Source organism: Sciurus carolinensis, chromosome 11, assembly GCF_902686445.1.
Source record: "Sciurus carolinensis chromosome 11, mSciCar1.2, whole genome shotgun sequence".
NCBI lineage: Eukaryota > Metazoa > Chordata > Mammalia > Rodentia > Sciuridae > Sciurus > Sciurus carolinensis.
Genome location: NC_062223.1, coordinates 124,523,340 through 124,540,981, shown reverse-complemented (window position 1 = coordinate 124,540,981; position 17,642 = coordinate 124,523,340). Strand labels below are relative to the sequence as shown.

Genomic DNA, 17,642 nt, shown 5'->3' with positions numbered 1-17,642 from the left:
CTCAAAATTATCCAGTCATACCACCCATCCTATAATGGTTTCTTTCTAACAACCCTCTTACTGAAACACTGCACAGTTCCCCATGGAATGCACACTCTCTAGCTGTAAGAAACAATAAACCCAACTTGTTCAACACCAGGTGTGTTTTGGTGGTCTTTGACTGAGAGTTATTGACAAGATGAACAAAGTATACTAACTGATTTCCCTTCTTTCTAGACATGTGAGCAGATGGTTAAATATTGATATTAGCCCTTGTTCAAATCGTCAAATGGATGTGTTTGCTGTAGGTGTGACCCACAATCATTGGTGTTTAGAAAGTGGAGAACGTGTGAGGTTTAGGGTATTGCATGTGATTTCAGGTCCCAGGGAAGGACCAGGCACTAGGGAATAAAAATCGTGCCAGCGAAGTGCCATCAGGCAATTTTTCCTGCCAGCAAAGCAGGAAGTACAGTGTCCTCTCTTGACTCCATTTCCCTCCAGCTTTTGGCATCTTGAAAGAAAGATGAGCATTTATAGACATTGGAACCAATCAAGCCCAAAGAAAAGAAAAGAAACAAGAAGATAAAAACGGATTAGATCTCAAGGTTCCAAAATGGCTAGGTATGGTTGGGACTGGCTGTGGTTATACTAATCAGGGAGACGGGTATGCTGCCCCAGAATACTTAAGGACAATTCAAACAGGTCTTGTGTTTTCAACACACTTTTATATCCACTATTTGTAAGCCTCATGCAGACATTTTATAAATGACAAAATGGGTTCAGAGAGTTTATACAAATTATTCAAAATCTCTTGGTCCATAAGATATAGAAGCAAGACCTCATCCCCCTTGAGTTCATTCCTTTTACCGTGACAACTTGGCCAACTGGAACCTCCAGCTGCATATTCAGAAAACACACCACAGGAAGTCAGAGAAGCCAGGAACCGGATGAAGAGGAACTTCCTCTGAAGGGTCACTCAGAAGAGCTCCTGACCCTTCTCTCTCCTCCCTCTTACAAACAACTAAGGAGTTATTCGCAAAAATACAAAACGCTACAACTAGGGTTGAAGAAAGGTAGTTGTTAAACTGGCCACTAAACCTTCATAGCCTAAGAATAGTCTCTCTGAAATAACAAGAGGAAGTGGCTCCCATCCATCCACATCATCCCCATGACTCACGCAGTCAGCTCTTCCTTAGCGTGTGGAAATGAGACAATCGTGGTGCTGATGTGACAGGTTGCTAGAAATGGGCATTGTGACCTCTGGGAGCCATCCAGACAAATCGCCCTGTTGGGAAGTTCCATTGGCAATCACTCCATGTATCCCTGAATGTCCTGGATGTCTGGACTCAGTAAGGAGAAGTAACCCTAATGTCCTACAGTAAAGGCTCAGAGTGATTAGCCCTCCTCTTCAGTTCTTAGCACTTGACTCTTCAGAGTCTGGGAATAGGGAGTGGTTGTTCAGAAGGCTATCTCTAGGCATGGGACAAGTGGCTGTGGTGTAGGGACCATTCCTCAGCTGCCACAGTCTCTGGGGCTCCATCCCTATGGCATAGCACCAGCCTCACCTTGTCTCACCTGTCCGTTCTCACTCAGCTGAGGACAGGCTAGCGATGGATTTGAATTTCTTTGAGACTTGTCTTCTTTTGCCTCAGGGGCAATACAAAGCATCTTTCTGGATTATAGAAACTTGAGTAAAATGAAAGCTTAGAGTTGTTTTAATTTGCATTTCTCTAATTACTAGAGACATTGAACACTTTTTCATATGTTTATTAATTGCCTGTGTGTCTTCTGCTGTGAAGTGTCTGTCCAGTTCCTTGGCCCATTTATTGATTGGGTTCTTTGTATTTTTGGTGTTAAGTTTTGTAAGTTCTTTATAAATTTTGGAGATAAGTGCTCTATCTGAAGTGCGTGTGGAAAAGATTTTCTCCTGCTCTGTAGGCTCTCTCTTCATGTTCTTGATTGTATCCTTTGCTGAGAATAATCTTTTTAGTTTGAATCCATCCCATTTATTGATTCTTGCTTTGATTTCTTGTGCTTTGGGAGTCTTGTTGAGGAAGTCTGATCCTGAGCCATAATGATGAAGATTTGGGCCTACCTACTTTGTCTTCTATTAGGTGAGAGAAGAATGGAGGAACTTTGGATTATGTAGAAGGGAATGAGGGAGGCATGAAAAATGGTGGAATGAGACAGACATCACCACCCTATGTACATGTATGATTACACAAATGATATGAATCTACATCGTGTACAACCATGGAAACAAAATGATGTACCCCATTTGTGTACAATGAATCAAAATGTAGTCTGTAAAATATTTTTAAAAAAATAAATAATAAAAAAAAGAAAAAAATTAAAAAAAAAAGAAACTTGAGTAAAATCAAATTGCATTAACTATCAGCAGAGAACTTGGTTAGTCTGCAATGTAGAAGCAGGAGTGACTTTGAGGAGGACTGTTCACAGCAGAATTCTTGCTGGGGGTAGCAAGGGTTTCAGCAGCTCTTGAAGGGTCCTTACCTGTGAAATTCCAAGTTGGTCATAAGTAAAGTAAACCCATCTGCTCCCCCTGACATCCTTCCTTGTCTTTTCCATGACTGACTTTAGTGTTTTGATGAGTTTCCTTCATCAATCTGGCCCCATAGATCCTTGACTCTGAACCCCACTCCACTCTGCCTGCCACATATAGACCCATGCTCAAGTCATGGACTTGGTCTCTCCCTTATCATTTCCACTTCTGAAATCTCACTTTCTATTCTCTGACTCTAGTTTCTATCCTTCCAGCTGTCACTCTGTTACATTCATTCTGCCTGTTCTTAATGTTGTGGAAGCCCCTAGTTTGTAGAAACCATGGTGTTCTGTTGTTCTGATCCTGTCTTAACTGGTCTTGATCTCAGTTTGAGGGAAAAGAGAAGTGAAAGAGGCCTTCCATTTGGTAGGCTGTGAGGGTTGAGGCTGGCCCTGAAGCCTGGCTGGGGAGTGGGAGGAAGGGTGGGAGCCAGCTGGGTTAGGGGCCCTGCGGAGAAGCTGGTCAGAACAATTGAGAACAAAGGCTGGACGCTCTTCCGCTGAGCCCTAGAGCCTGGCCTTGGCTTTCCCGTGAACAGCTCCAGGAAATGGCTGAGATTCCAGATTTGGAAGGAAGAGACCTGTAAACAGGAGCTGGGCTCTGAGACGGGGAGAGCAGTCTCTCCAGGTTGTGGGGAGGGGCTGACATGGCAGACTGGGAAAATGCAGAGCCATAGTTTCTGAGTCTTTCCTATCTTCTGGTCTCTTCTGCCCCAGCCCCATCTGTCCCTGGGGAAATGGACCATGGAGTGGCCATCCACTCCTGCTCCCTTGCACGTAGTTTCCATGACCCACAGTCCCACTGCCCTCTGTCCTCAACTTCTTACCACTGTGTCCTGTGTTCGCCTCTTAGTCTCCATTCCACTCTGGCATGTGGCCACCTGGATGCAAAGGGTTAAAGATTGAGATTCAAGAATAAGGCTTCAATAGAATTTTAAGGTTGAAGGATTAAAAATGTGGGTAGACTTATGGTGTGAGGATTCCCTTTAAGAAATTCCAAACCAGACATGAGGTAAACCTTACGGCTGAAGTTAGGGTCAGGGGTCATGACCAAAAGGTGGAGGTCAGAGAGTTTCTCGCCTTTAGTCTCCTCCCAGTTCTCCAAGGCACTGAGGGCCAGGCAGGAAGCATCGGTTTCCTCAAAGCCGCTTCCCTACTGGGGCAGAGTCTCAGTCACAAACAACCACCACCACCCCACCCAGCCCCTCCTTCTCTCTGCTGTGAGCTCAGAGCAGCAGGACAAAGTGCTCAGGACACAGACAGAGGCCGGAGAGCAGCCAGGGACTCTGGAGGAATGGGCCTCCTTGGGGCCAGGTGGCTCCTGCCTCTCCTTCTTCTGCTCATTCTGGGTGAGTGGGGGTCTCCCTCTCCTAGCCCATGCTCCCCAATGTAAGGCTCAAAGAATGTTGGCTCTTTTGCTTCCCTTTGCAGTGGGCATGGCAGAGATGATGATGATGATGGTGATGATAGTGTGTGTGTGAGGGAGTGTGTGCGACAGAGTATGCAAGCTCTGGCCTGGCCGCTGTGCACCCTGGCCCTGACCCCTCCCAGATAGCTTGTTGTTTGGGAGTGGACTTTCAGTCTTACAGCATCAGACAAACTCCTGCACAAGGGAACGTGGTTATGGTGCATGGATTTGGAGGCATCGTGGATAGTCAGACCTAGCTCTGCCTCCTTTTCCTTCCCAGGAAGCAAGGCTCAGGATTCCCCACCTCAGATCCTAGTTCACCCCCAGGACCAGCTGCTCCAAGGCTCTGGCCCTGCCAAGATGAGCTGCAAAGCATCAGGCCAACCACCTCCTACCATCCGCTGGCTACAGAATGGGCAGCCCCTGAGCATGGTGTCCCCAGACCTACACCACCTCCTACCTGATGGAACTCTTCTGTTGCTGCGGCCCCCTGCCCGGGGACATTCCTATGATGACCAGGCCCTGTCCACAGTTCTGGGTGTCTACACATGTGAAGCCAGCAACCAACTGGGCACAGCAGTCAGCAGAGGTGCTCGGCTGTCTGTGGCGGGTGAGCACTGGGAGGGGAGGCAGAGGGTGGTACAACTTGGGATGAGACATCTGTGAGGGAAGTGTGAGAATGGGGGGAACTTGGAGGGAAAGCTGGGTTGGCCTGAACCTACCTGTGAGGCTTGGAAGGTGGGTGAAGTAGAATCAGGTAATTATGGCAGGAGATGCCAAGGCAGGACTCTGAGAAAGAGACCTGGGCCTGGGGCCCTGATGACCTGCTGTCTTCCCCACAGTCCTCCAGGAGGATTTCCAGATCCAGCCTCGAGACAAGGTGGCTGTGGTGGGGGAGCAGGTGATTTTGGAGTGTGGGCCACCCTGGGGCTACCCAGAGCCCACAGTTTCATGGTGGAAAGATGGGAAACCCCTTGCTCTGCAGCCAGGGCGGCACACGGTGAGTGGAGCCCCCTTCTGTCCTTCATTCTGTCCTGGGCACAATTGGTGCAGCTGAGGGACTGACCTGCTCCCTAGCCCTATATGTCCTGACAGAATTTGAGGAGGGGAAGTCCTGAAGCTGCCCTTCAGTCTCAGAACCCCGGTCATATTGAAAACTTTACTTTGTACCTGTCCCTGACAGGTGTCCAAGGGTTCTCTGTTGGTGGCAAGAGCAGAGAAGAGCGATACAGGGACCTATATGTGTGTGGCCAACAACAATGCAGGACAACGGGAGAGCCGGGCAGCCAGGGTATCTGTCCAGGGTAAGGGTGTGGTCAGCCTAAGTCTATGGCTGGTCTATGGCTAGGGTGGTAAGGTAAGATTTGGATGGAGGTTAAGATATTAGGGTTCACCCTCTATCAGGGGCCCAAGTAGAAATAGGAGCATCCTAGACCTGGGAAATCTGGGAGTTTGGGTTCCTCTGTGACTGGGGGATGTTACACTCCTCCATCCCTTCACTTTGGCCTATAGGCCCCACCCCAGCTCTATACTCCTCACAGAGTCCCAGGACCACAAGGAACCTCTGGAACTCCTGGCTGTGCGCATTCAACTAGAAAATGTGACACTGCTGAACCCAGATCCTGAGACGGGTTCCAAATCCAGGCCTGTGGTATGGCTAAGCTGGAAGGTGAGGCACAGGACCTAGGGGCAAGAACCAGTTCAGAGCTCAAGAAAGTGTTGTCATGAGCTGCCTAACCACCCCTCACCCCTTGTCCACCTCCCCAGGTGAGTGGCCCGGCTGCACCTGCTCAGTCCTACACAGCCTTGTTCCGGACTCAGTCTGCTGTGGGAGGCCAGGCAGCTCCTTGGGCAGAGGAGCTGCTAGCTGGCTGGCAGAGTGCAGAGCTCGGGGGCCTCCACTGGGGCCAAGACTACGAGTTCAAAGTGAGACCATCCTCTGGTCGGGCTCGAGGACCTGACAGCAATGTACTGCTCCTGAGGCTTCCAGAACAAGGTCAGAAACAGATCTGCCCAAAACCCAACCCCAGGCTCCTTCTCAACTGAGTACCTCTGGACTGTCCCACTCCAGTCTGGGGTGGGCAGTAGATCCTACTCCTGGATTTCTTCCTGCCCCAGCCAGGCAAACAGAGCTGAGCAAAGCTTCTATTGTCCTCAGTGGGGCTCTAACTCTTTGTCTCTCATTCTAACTTTTTTCCCTGAAAAAGTCCTGAAGGATCAGCATTACTGAGCTTCTCTTCCTTCCCTCCAGTGCCCAGTGCTCCACCCCAGGAGGTCACCCTAAAACCTGGCAATGGAAGCATCCTTGTGAGCTGGGTCCCGCCACCTGCCGAAAACCACAATGGTGTCATCCGGGGCTACCAGGTACACCTTACAAATGGACACAGCCTTTCCTAAAGGGACCATCATCCCTCTTTTCCACAGAGTTCTGCCTACTCTTGCTGTAGCTACTGAGGAACCATATCTGTGTATAGACACAAGAAATAGAACAGGAATCAAACCAGACTATATCAGTTATGCTCAAAGTGTGGCTCCTGGATTCACAATATGAGCATCACCTGGAAACTTATTAGGAATGCAGATTCTCAGGTCCTTTCCCAGGCTTTCTGAATCAGAAACTCAAGAATGGGCTTGGCCAGGGGCTGGGGAGATAGCTCAGTTGGTAGAGTGCTTGCCTTGCAAGCACAAGACCCTGGGTTCGATCCCCAGCACCCAAGAAAAAAAAAAAAGAATGGGCTTGGCCACCCGTATTTTAGCAAGCCTACAGGTAGTTCTGAAACACACTGAAGTTTGAGAACTGCTAGTCTTAGGCATATTTAGCAAATAACTTTTGCCCTTCTTCTGTCAGTCTACAGAAAAGTCTATCTTGCTTGGTAGAGGAGTGGGAAGGAATTGGAACTATGACACTTGAGGGTCCCCAGTAGGTGGCAGGGCAGGATGGTCACATGCCGGGTCTGACCTGCAGATTGAGGGCTCAGCTGCTGGGAAGGTGCCTGGGGCAACTAATCACCTTCACTCCTGCCCCAGGTCTGCAGCCTGGGCAATACCTCACTGCCCACAGTCAACTGGACCGTAGTGGGTAAGCAGACCCAGCTGGAGATCGCCACCCGAATGCCAGGTTCCTACTGTGTGCAAGTGGCTGCAGTCACGGGTGCTGGGGCTGGGAAGCCCAGTAGCCCTGTCTGTCTCCTTTTAGGTGAGGACAGCACCCACAGGCCTTACCCATGCTTCCCCTCCCATTTCCCCTCCTGCCTCACACTTACAGCTCCTCCCTCCTATTTGCTTGACCTCACCTGACCTCCTCCTGAGCTCCACATCCCATACAGAGCAGACCAGTGAGCGAGCTGCCCGAGAACCCCGTGAACCCCATTTCTGGACTCTGGAGCGGCTGAGGGCCACCTTGACGCGGCCAGAGGTCATTGCCAGTGGAGGTGTCCTGCTCTGGCTGCTACTGCTGGGCACTGCTGTGTGTATCCACCACCGGCGCCGAGCAGGTGTGCACCTGGGCCCAGGTGAGAGTGGGGACCTCCCTGTGTACAGATCTCCCCTGGTCCAGTCAGAATACTACTGGTTAGAGGTTTAGATCTCTGGCCAGATGATGGAGTTAGCCTTTCTCCCACTTTCAGGTCTCTACAGGTATACCAGTGAGGATGCCATCCTAAAACACAGGTGAGAAATCAAAGGGGAGGAACCTCAAGGGCAGGAAAGGCAGAGGGGCATCAAGAGACACAGGAAATAGAAAGGAGTTCTGCCAGGCAGTTTGGGATCCTACTACCTGAGTCTCTCCAGGACTCCAAGTGACAACTAATTTCCCCTTCACTACTGCTCCATTGTACACTTGACAACTGAGAGTCATGAAACAAAGGACTTTGCCAAAAGCTTCAGTTAGCAGATGACCTTCTGAACCTCCATCCAGTGCTCTTGTCACCTGCCTCGTACTAACATGCACTGCACTCTCTCATGCTGTGTCCCTCTACTGGGTTAATAATAGGCACAATATGACCAGCTTTAAAGTCTAGTTTTCTCTATACTCAGCTTCTACTTAGTAGTGCTTTTGCATTCTGGGAATCCTCTTGCACGAGCAACCAGACCTGCACCATTATTCATCCACACTTCCAGCAGAGGGCACTCAGCCCCTGCTTCCTAGATTCTTACTCATTGTTCAAAAGCAGGCCAGCCTGTAGGTACTTCTGCTCCAGCTGATTAGCTGCCAAAGCAAATCTGCCAACATGAGACATAATACTAAGAAAGTACACATTCTTTTTTCTCCTATTGCCTGGGTTTTGCACTAAGAAGCCATTCCATCTATTTGCCCACCATTTTTGCTCTTCATCTGGTTGAATTTCCCATAAGAAGTTTCACACTCTGGATCTGCATTGTTCAACAAAAGTTTAATGAAAACCTTTTATGTGTTAGATATATCCAAGCCTTGATATGCCATTTTGATGTCAGATTCTCTGTCCAGAACAAAGTTCCCAGCTGGCTGGCATTGTGTTCCTGAGTTTTTCTGTGCTGATTGGCTTCCCTCTTCCAGCTACCTCCTGAGCACTGTGTGCTCCAACCTGAACTTTCTCTGGCTCCCCCGGGATCCTCTTTGTTCTTGAGGGAGATTCCATTCTGATAGTTTGGTTCATCCATTCCTTTGGAATAGTCTCCATCTACCAGGAAATTTTAGTCCAGGCAGAGACAGGCATGAAAGCAACCCAATTTGGGCAGCACGGAAGTGTGTATAAGATTCATGAAAAGGGGCTGGGGATATAGCTCAGCTGGTAGAGTGCTTGCCTCACAAGCGCAAGGCCCTGAGTTCGATCCCCAGTACCGCAAAAAAAAAAAAGATTCATGAAAAGGATTGGGGTGGAGAAATAGGAGAAAGAAAATTCCACATTTATCCTGACAGTAAAAATGGAAAGGGCAGATGGAAAAGCAAGAAATCACCTGCTACATCCACAGGAAAAGACCAGTCTTTTTTTTTTTTTTTTTTTTTTTTTTGTGGTTGGGGCACAAAGTATGAAGTATATCAGAGCAAAAGATGAGGTTAGGAAGCTGGAAACCAGACTAAGGGTCCTGTTCGCCATATTAGGCACCTGGACTCTGATCTTGGTAAATAGGGAGCTACTGAAAGTTCTGCCTTGGTCAGGTCCTTGTTCTTAAAGTGTCACTTAGGCAGTTAGAAACCTACATTCGGGTCGCAAGCTCTTACTCTGCCAGCAGAATGATCTCACATTTCCTTATTTAAACTCACATCATCAACCTTGTGTGAAAGGTCTTATTGCTGCCATTTTACAGAACTGGACAGGGACTGTACAGCTGAACTGTGGTGTCTAGGGATTGTCAACCCAGGTTTGTCTGGCTCCAGATCTTTTCTTCTCATATCAGCTGTCTCTCCTTAATACCTCCCAGCTCTGGGCAACTTGGTCTTCCCCTGGTCTCATGACAGAAAGAGGTACTGAGTGTGGGACACACCAAGTCAGAGATCTTCAGTAGTCTGTGAATGACTGAAAAGCAGTGAGGATAAAATTGATACTACACTCTCCTTAACGTCTTCTGCCCTGCTCTGAGGTCTTGGCAATTATGTTCCCTTTTCTCTCCTTGCCTAACGACCCCCTCACCTCCCACCACCACCACTATTGCCTCAGAATGGACCACAGTGACTCCCCCTGGCTGGCAGACACGTGGCGTTCCACTTCTGGCTCTCGGGACCTGAGCAGCAGCAGCAGCCTCAACAGTCGACTAGGAGTAGACCCCCGGGACCCACTAGACTGTCGGCGCTCCCGTGAGCATAACTTGTGGGGCAGGGATCCCAGGGATGGAGAGTAGGCTATAATGTGCTCACCATAACTTCTCCTGTCATTTTTATTGCAGTGATCTCCTGGGACCCCCGCAGCCCTGGTGTGCCCCTGCTTCCAGACACCAGCACTTTTTATGGCTCTCTCATTGCTGAGCTGCCCTCTAGCCCTGCAGCCCAGCAGAGCCCGAAGGTTCCAGCCGCCAGATGCCTTCCGCCCCAGCTGGCCCAGACTGCCAACCCTTGGTCCAGCTCAGATAGCCTCTGCAGCCGCAGGGGACTCTCTTCACCACGTTTGTCTCTGGCTGCCACAGAGGCTTGGAAGGCCAAAAAGAAGCAGGGTAAGATGGTGTTGGTGGTGGGAGGGACCAGGAGTGGGAATGGGGTAGGAACTGCTGGCCTTGAAGCCAGGCGTGGGCTGTGTCCCCTGCAACTCCCACTCTCCTCTGCCAGCAGTCACGAGGCCTCTTTCCCCATCCCCAGAGCACTCAGCGGGGAAATGGTCCCCTCAGCTTCTCTTTAGAATGTTCCTTCAGTCAATTCAACTCAGTCAACATTTAGTAAGCACCACTGCATGCCATATGTGAATGATACAATAGATACCCAGCACAGCCCTTGCCCTCTAAGTGCTCCTAACCTATCTGATGAAGGGACTGACCAGCATGCAAATAATTCTAGAGCCTGGCAGAATGTGGCCAGTGCTGGCAGAAAGCCTCAGGCTTGATGAACTCATCTATGCATTACATGCAGGTCTGCCTGGGCACCAACTCCCAACTTGCTTCTCAGAGAGGAATGGGTACCGTCTGCCCTTGGTACATTTATGGACTCAACAACCATCCATGAATTGAAAATACTCAAAAAAATATTGTATCTGTACCAAACATGTACAGACTTTTCTTTTTGTCATTTGTCCCAAAATAACAACTATTTACATAGCATTTACATTGTTTTGGGTGTTATAAGTAATTTAGAGGTGATTTAAAGTATAGTAAGGATTGCTTAGGTTTAATGAAAACACCATGCCATTTTATACAAGAGACTTGAGCATCCTTGGATTTTCACACATGTAGGAGTCCTGGAGCCAATCTCCCATGACACTGAGGGACAACTGCTTTTCCTTTCTGGACATATTTCTTTTCTAACTTCCAGCTGCCTTTCCTTGACTTTCCAAAGAGAAATAATTACAGTCTCCATTTCTTTTCTTTTCTTTTTTTTTGGTGCTGGGGATTGAACCCAGGGCCCTGTGCTTGTAAGGCAAGCACTTTACCAACTGAGCTATCTCCCCAGCCCACAGTCTCCATTTCTTAAGCAACTTCTATATGCTAGATGCTTTACTTATATTTGTTATTTCACTTAATCCTCACAAGAGATTAGCTAGGAATTACTTCTCTGATTTCTACAGATAGGGAAGGAGAATCAGAATGACTAAGAAACTTGTTCACAAGTCCCACATGTAATAAGCTACAGAGCTCAGCCTTGAAGCTAGGATGATCTGCCTCCAAAGGCTACTCTGGAGTTCCCTTGGAAAATTCTCTTATATTTCTGTCCTGCAGAACACTGGCCTGCACTCTGTCTACTGTCTTTATGAGTCTTCTGTACTGATTAGAAACACTTAGCAAATGTTCTACCTATTCCTTTTTTTTTAAAGTGGGTATAATCCGACTTTTATTAAGACAATGATGGATTAAGAATAATTAAGAGCTTACTCATATCAAGAATTTATTATTCTAAGTATTAGAAAAGCTAGCATTCTTACCATTCTGAGCTTTGCCTCAGAGCTATTGCATTATAAATCCTGAGTAAATGAAACACCCCCTAAAAAGAGGAGGAAAAAGTCTCACTTGGGGGCTTAGGGGGCTGTGGCTATAGTTCAGTGGTGGAGTGAACACTTAAGGTGCATGAGACCCTGATTTTGAGGTCCACCCCCCAAATTAAATAAATAAAACACACACACACACACAAACCCTCAACCCTAATCTTTCTGTGGAGAATTGCATTGACTTAAATGAAATGTGTAGCCCTCTCAGAACATTAAAACTCTGAGAATAACGTGAGTGGTTTTCTACAGTCAATTCTTCCTTTTTGTTCTTTTAATCTTTTTAATGTTAGGGCTCAAACTCAGGGTCTTCACATGCTAAGCATATACTCTATCACTGAGCTACATCCCCAATCCTACAGCCAATTTTTAAGATGTTTCCAATTCTTCAATGAGGCTTCCAATCTGTGGTTGAGGTCCTCATTTCACCCTGTTTATCCTCACTCGGACCCATCTCCCCACTGCCCCAGGGTAGATCAACTGTAGTGACTCCCCTTGGCAGGTAGACACCTGATATTCCACATCTGGTTCGTGGGACCTCAGCAGCAGCAAGTCAATTATGCTGTAGCCTTGTCCAAAGCTGTGGAATTGAATCTACTACTGTCACCTACTCCAAGAGACTCATGTTTCCTCCTCTTCTAAAGCTGGCATTCTCTTAGTCCTCCTGCTCCTCTAGACCTGCTTGTCCTTTTTCTTTTTGACTTTAACTGGGTTTTCTTTCTACTATGGGTATTCTCAGTTGCACTCTCCTGTCTCTTATTCATTATATCAGGTTCTTAGTTCTGCTCACCTCACCAGATATATGCAGGAAAGATCCTCATTCATTCTTTTTTAAAATATTTTTTAAATTGTTGATGTACCTTTATTTTATTCATTTATTTATATGCAGTGCTGAGAATTAAACCCAGTGCCTCACACATGCAAGGCAAGCGCTCTACCACTGAGCCATAACCCCAGCCCCTCACTCATTCTTTGTTCCATTCAAACAAATGTTTATTGCAACGTGGATATGTCCAATTATGTTCAATCTTTCACCTTGTTAACAATTTATGTGTGTGTGTGTGTGTGTGTGTGTGTGTGTGGTGCTGGGTATTTGAACCCAGGGCCTTGTGCTTGCAAGGCAAGCACTCTACCAACTGAGCTATATCCCCAGCCCCACATTTTTTTGTATATTGGGGAGGACTTTTGTTGCCAGGATCCCTTGGAGGAAACAAAATGATCTGGGATAGACATGGCCTTTTCCGGGCCTGGCTTTTCCTTTTCTGTTTCCACTCAGAGGAGCCAACAAAGGCACTCACATTTCTGAGCTCAGTCATGAAGCCAGGCATTGGACAAGACAAAGCTGATGATGGCAGTGGTATCACCAACCTTGATGCCAGCCTCCAGAACTCCCTAACTTACATGAAACTCAAGGGAAATGAATTAAACCAAACCAGCAAAAATACAAAAGGAAAGTTTGATGGAGAAAGTCTAGCTATTATGAGGACTTTCACCGCAGTTGTTCAGAAAGTCAGGCCACTGGTACACAGATTCCTGGGGTCCAGATGGGGTTTTGGTCAACACCAAAGCCTTGGTCTCTTCCCTGTTCTGAATTTGTCCATGATGGCCCCCCAGATCTTTGAGATCAGACTAACTAGAGAGCTTCATCCTGAGCATCCTGCCTGGTCTCTGGTTAGTCAAGGACAGAAAGCCTTCCTAGCTAGGTTTCTCATCATGTGACACTAACCTGAAGATTGACTCTTATCCTTTGCTTAATGTCCTCCTGATTCCTGGTCCTAAGAAAATACTTTCTCACTGTTCCTCTCTGGTTTAAGCTTAAGTCCTTCTGGCCTCTGGTCTGACCAAGAAGCATGTTCACATGATTGGATTGGTCCTTTTGGTTTCCTCAACTTCTTTGCTGTCTGAGTTCACTCAGAGACCTCTCTTCAGTGCCCAGGTGGGCTATGTGACAACTGCCATCTTGTAGGTGCCTCTTACCATCTTGCATTTACATTCTCTTCTCTGCAATATCCATGCATTCATTTACTCATTCTACAGCTGCTGGTGAACATCTATGTACAAGGGCTTGTCTCCCGGAGTGAGACCAATACATTTTCCTATTCTTCAGTTCCTCTCCCTACTAAGGGACTCCTTCCTGTCTCACCCAGCTTTATCCAGGGTTTCCCATTTTTATCTTATTCACTCAGTTCAATTTGACAGTCCAACCCACTTCCCCAAGTGAGACATTCAAGTTTCTCTGGGTGGGACTAGACAATTTAGAACCACTTGAGATGTTTGCAATGCAAGAGATAGAAATTACTAATAGATGCCCTTCAAGAAAAGAAAGGGTGTATGTCTTCACAAAGCCAAAATTTGACAGTAGCACTATGTGAGGGACTAGAAACTAGGGAGATCAGAATGTATGCAGTCAAGGAAAAGAAAGTTTTGTTTTTTTTTTTTTAAGTATCTATTAGGTGCCAGGGAATTTGCAATCTGCTTTTATTTAATCCTCAGAACCATCATTTGAAGTGATTGTTTACAGATGAAACTGAGTTTCTGGAAGGTTGAATGTACTTCTCTGAGGTCACACAGCTAGCCAGGCTAGCAGCTCTGTTGACTCTCAGCTCAGTGAACCTTCCACCCTGTCACAGCTGACTGGATAAAGATGGGGGTGTGGTAGAGAGGAATGGGGGAGGCGCTTCCCTCTTTTCTCTGGGATCAGGGTCCTCTGGGCTGAAATGAATTAACAAGACTACAAATAGAGCCTGTGTTGGGGTCTGAAAGGCCCACGCTGGCTTGTCCCCTAGCCACAAGTTCTTTCCTTTGCAGAGTTACACCAAGCCAACAGTTCCCCACTTCTCCTGGGTAGCCGCTCCACAGAGCTCTGGGCCTGGGAATTGGGAAATAGAGGTTCCAAGAATCTTTCTCAAAACAAAGGTGAGAAGGGGTTTCTGAGAGGAAAGTAAAGGCAGGAGGTGGATTATAGGGGCCCACCATCCCAGGTCCTTCTACCTGCTTCTCCTTCTGTGCCTGAGGAGGCTAAGTGGGTGGGCTAGGGGCCAGGAGCGGAGGGTCTAGACGGGCAGGCAGAGTGGGGTCTGGGGCCAAATGAGATTCTGCCAGTCTCAGCACCAGGCTCTTGTTCCCCAGGAGCCGTGCCCCGAGCTCTGGTGGCCTGGAGGGCTCTGGGACCACAACTCCTCAACAATTCAAATGACCTGGTGACTCGCCCTCTCCCTCCAACACCCCTCTCTCCTCGTGGAATCCCGACTCAGAGTCAGCAGACTCAGTAAGAGGCCATGGGGTCAGGAAGCAGGGCTGGGAATAGGTGGATGAGGAATGGCACTAACCATGCTGCCATCCCTCCCTCACCCCAACCAGGCACTTGGTGGAGCCCCAAGCTCCCTCCTCTACCCCACTGCCAGCAGCATCCCTTTCCATCCATACACCCTCCAGGCCCCCCAGCCCCCAGGCCTCTTCCCTCTCTGGTCCCAGTCCAGCTTCCAGTCACCTGTCTAGTTCTTCATTGTCATCGCTGGGGGAGGATCAGGACAGTGTGCTGACCCCGGAGGAGGTGGCCCTTTGCCTGGAACTCAGTGAGGGTGAGGAGACTCCCCGGTGAGTAGCCAAAGAACTTCAGTGAGTATCTGCTAAACTGGCACATTTCTGCTACTACCCTAACCATTGTACTGTCTCCCACTTTGCCTCTTCCTAGGAACAGTGTCTCTCCAATGCCAAGGGCTCCTTCACCCCCCACGACCTATGGGTATATCAGCATCCCGACAACCTCAGGGCTAGCAGACATGGGCAGGGCTGGAGTAGGAGTGGGGTCTGAGGCAGGGGGCTTGTTGTGCCCACCTCGACCCTGCCCCACCCCCACCCCCAGCGAAGGCTCCCTGGTCAATGGTTGGGGCTCTGCCTCTGAGGATAACGCCCCCAGTGCCAGAGCCAGCCTTGTCAGCTCCTCCGACGGCTCCTTCCTTGCTGATGCTCACTTTGCCCGTGCCCTGGCAGTGGCTGTGGATAGCTTTGGTTTTGGTCTGGAGCCCAGGGAGACAGACTGCGTCTTCACTGGTATGTGAATCTCACTCCTCATCCCCACTTCCTTAGACCCTATCCCCAACCAAGAGACAAGTCCTCCCAGTGGTCCTCATCTCATGGTCATCCTGTTTCTGCTGGCCTTCTGTCCATACTCTCCCTACATTCTCCCATTTCCAGGGCATTCTCTTCCCTCATATGGGCACTTCTGTCTTGAATTATCCTTGCCTTCTCATTTGCCACAGTTTATTTTTCTTGGGGGCTAAGAGTCAGGGTTAGTAAGATGGGCTTGGAGAATCTGACAGGGTATATGGGGAAGAAACCCCAAAGGGCCAGCAAGCCCTGAGCTGCCTTCTGCTGACATGGAGACACATTGTTAGACACATTGGAGCTGAGTTCAGTCGCTCCTTAACTTCTACTGTGACCAGGAAAGAGGAAGGGTGTGGAAGCACACAGGAGTGAGAAGACATGTGGAACATAGAGGGAGAGAAAACAGAAGAGACCGTGGACCAGCCTTCCCATCAGGCCCTGGGGATACAGCCACTGGGACCAGTGGGTTGAGTTGGGGCTACGTATGTTTAGCACTGGGTGTGTTCCCTAAGCTAGCTGGTCCTAAGTTTTCTGTCCTAAACTGGTCCCTAGGGGCTAAAGGTCAGTCCTCCACTGATGCCACTACCCTCTGTGACAGATGCCTCCTCACCTCCCTCCCCACGGGATGACCTCTTCCTGACCTCCACCCTCTCCTTGCCCCTGTGGGAGTGGAGGCCCGACTGGCTGGAGGACGAGGAGATCAATCATACCCGGCGACTGGGAAGGGGGCTGCCTCCCTGGCCCCCTGACTCCGGGACTTCTTGCCAGCGAAATCAACTCAGCTGTCCTATTCCCAAGGATGGCAGTGAGTGTCCATCTTCTGGCTAATGTGGTGATCTTAACCTGAAGGGTCCTGGGGAGGAGTCAAAAGGCAGTCTGGGGTCCAGCAGGAGAGACAGAAGCAGCGGGATAGCTCCACTTTCCTTCAATTGCTTCTACAGATTCCTCTTGAACCATGTCCCCGAGACTGTCAGAAGAGCACCAGGACCACCTCTCCTGTCTGCCCATAGGCCTGGCGTATGGCCTGGGGAGCTTGGCCTATATTCCTTGCAGTGGGAGTCCACCTTCCTCAGTCTCCAGCAGACTACTTCCACAAATGAAAGCAGAACTGGAGCCCTCAGGAAGCAAATTGTCATCTCTACCTCCAGAACTCTCTCCTCTGTTCCACCCACTCCCACAGTCAAGGCCTGTGGCCTAAGGAACAGCCCTGTCTCCCGCTATGGATCGTGAGAGGTGGGGGAGCCAAAGATGTCTCTGTGGAGAAAAGCAGCAGCTGATGGGAGAGGACTTTGGAGGAAGGCACTTGCAGTCTCCCCTCTCAGTCCCTCTGAGACCTCCTCTAGAAATCAGCTCAATCCTCTCCCCAGCCTCACTGTGTAAAGAAAATAAAGAGAAATGTACAGAGGCAATGTGACCCTACCAAGCGTCAAGGTCAAGGGTTTGAGCTAGATCTAGGGAGGAAGCTAAAGGAAGGGAGGTATAAGAATGTGGGACAAAAGTATCCTCCTCATCCTGTGATCACTTCAAGTTTAAAGAACTAGACACTATAAAACTGTAAAGACTGGAGTTCTGTGAAATCATTTTCTGGGGCACCATTTGGGGAGAGCACTTGGAGAGATGGCAAGAGGTCCCCCTGGGTTAGAAAGAGTAGAGAATTCATGGACACTCACAGAATGTCCCTCATCTCTGTCCTGCAATTGAAGGGAAGATGAGATACCTCCATCAGATTTTAAGCATAATCTAGGAAAGGGGTGGGTGGGCAAGTTTCAAGGTCTGCTGATCCTGCAACTCATCCTGAGAAGAAAATTCCTGCTTTCTGCAGTTCCAGCCCTCCTCCCCAAAGACCAGTCCCAGATGGTTCCTTAAAAATAGACAAAGTAACTAAATTCCATAAAAGGTAGAACCACCTGGGATGGTTGGCTACTGAACACTCTTCAGACAAAACAGCAGAACAAAGAGATGGATGTAGGGGTGCAGGACTTCGA

The 17,642-nt window shown here is 48.6% G+C and overlaps 1 protein-coding gene across 3 annotated transcripts; it reads left to right on the top strand.

The window, feature by feature from the left end:
- The first annotated feature begins 3,724 nt into the window (after positions 1–3,724).
- Positions 3,725–17,236, top strand: Robo4 (roundabout guidance receptor 4). 3 transcript variants are annotated; one of them, XM_047519665.1, is made up of 18 exons: positions 3,725–3,890; positions 4,230–4,559; positions 4,792–4,949; positions 5,133–5,253; positions 5,491–5,618; positions 5,717–5,945; positions 6,201–6,313; positions 6,977–7,145; positions 7,276–7,443; positions 7,576–7,618; positions 9,586–9,722; positions 9,812–10,075; positions 14,359–14,466; positions 14,680–14,818; positions 14,911–15,147; positions 15,245–15,603; positions 16,256–16,462; positions 16,599–17,236. In XM_047519665.1, exons 1-18 carry the CDS (start codon positions 3,836–3,838, stop codon positions 16,607–16,609), a joined length of 2,976 nt encoding a protein of 991 aa, XP_047375621.1. In that variant the 5' UTR covers positions 3,725–3,835; the 3' UTR covers positions 16,610–17,236. The 3 variants fall into 3 exon arrangements, with proteins under 3 accessions (XP_047375621.1, XP_047375620.1, XP_047375622.1); XM_047519664.1 differs by having other exon boundaries at positions 7,276–7,461; XM_047519666.1 differs by having other exon boundaries at positions 3,798–3,890; positions 4,234–4,559; positions 7,276–7,461.
- Positions 17,237–17,642: the final 406 nt, after the last annotated feature.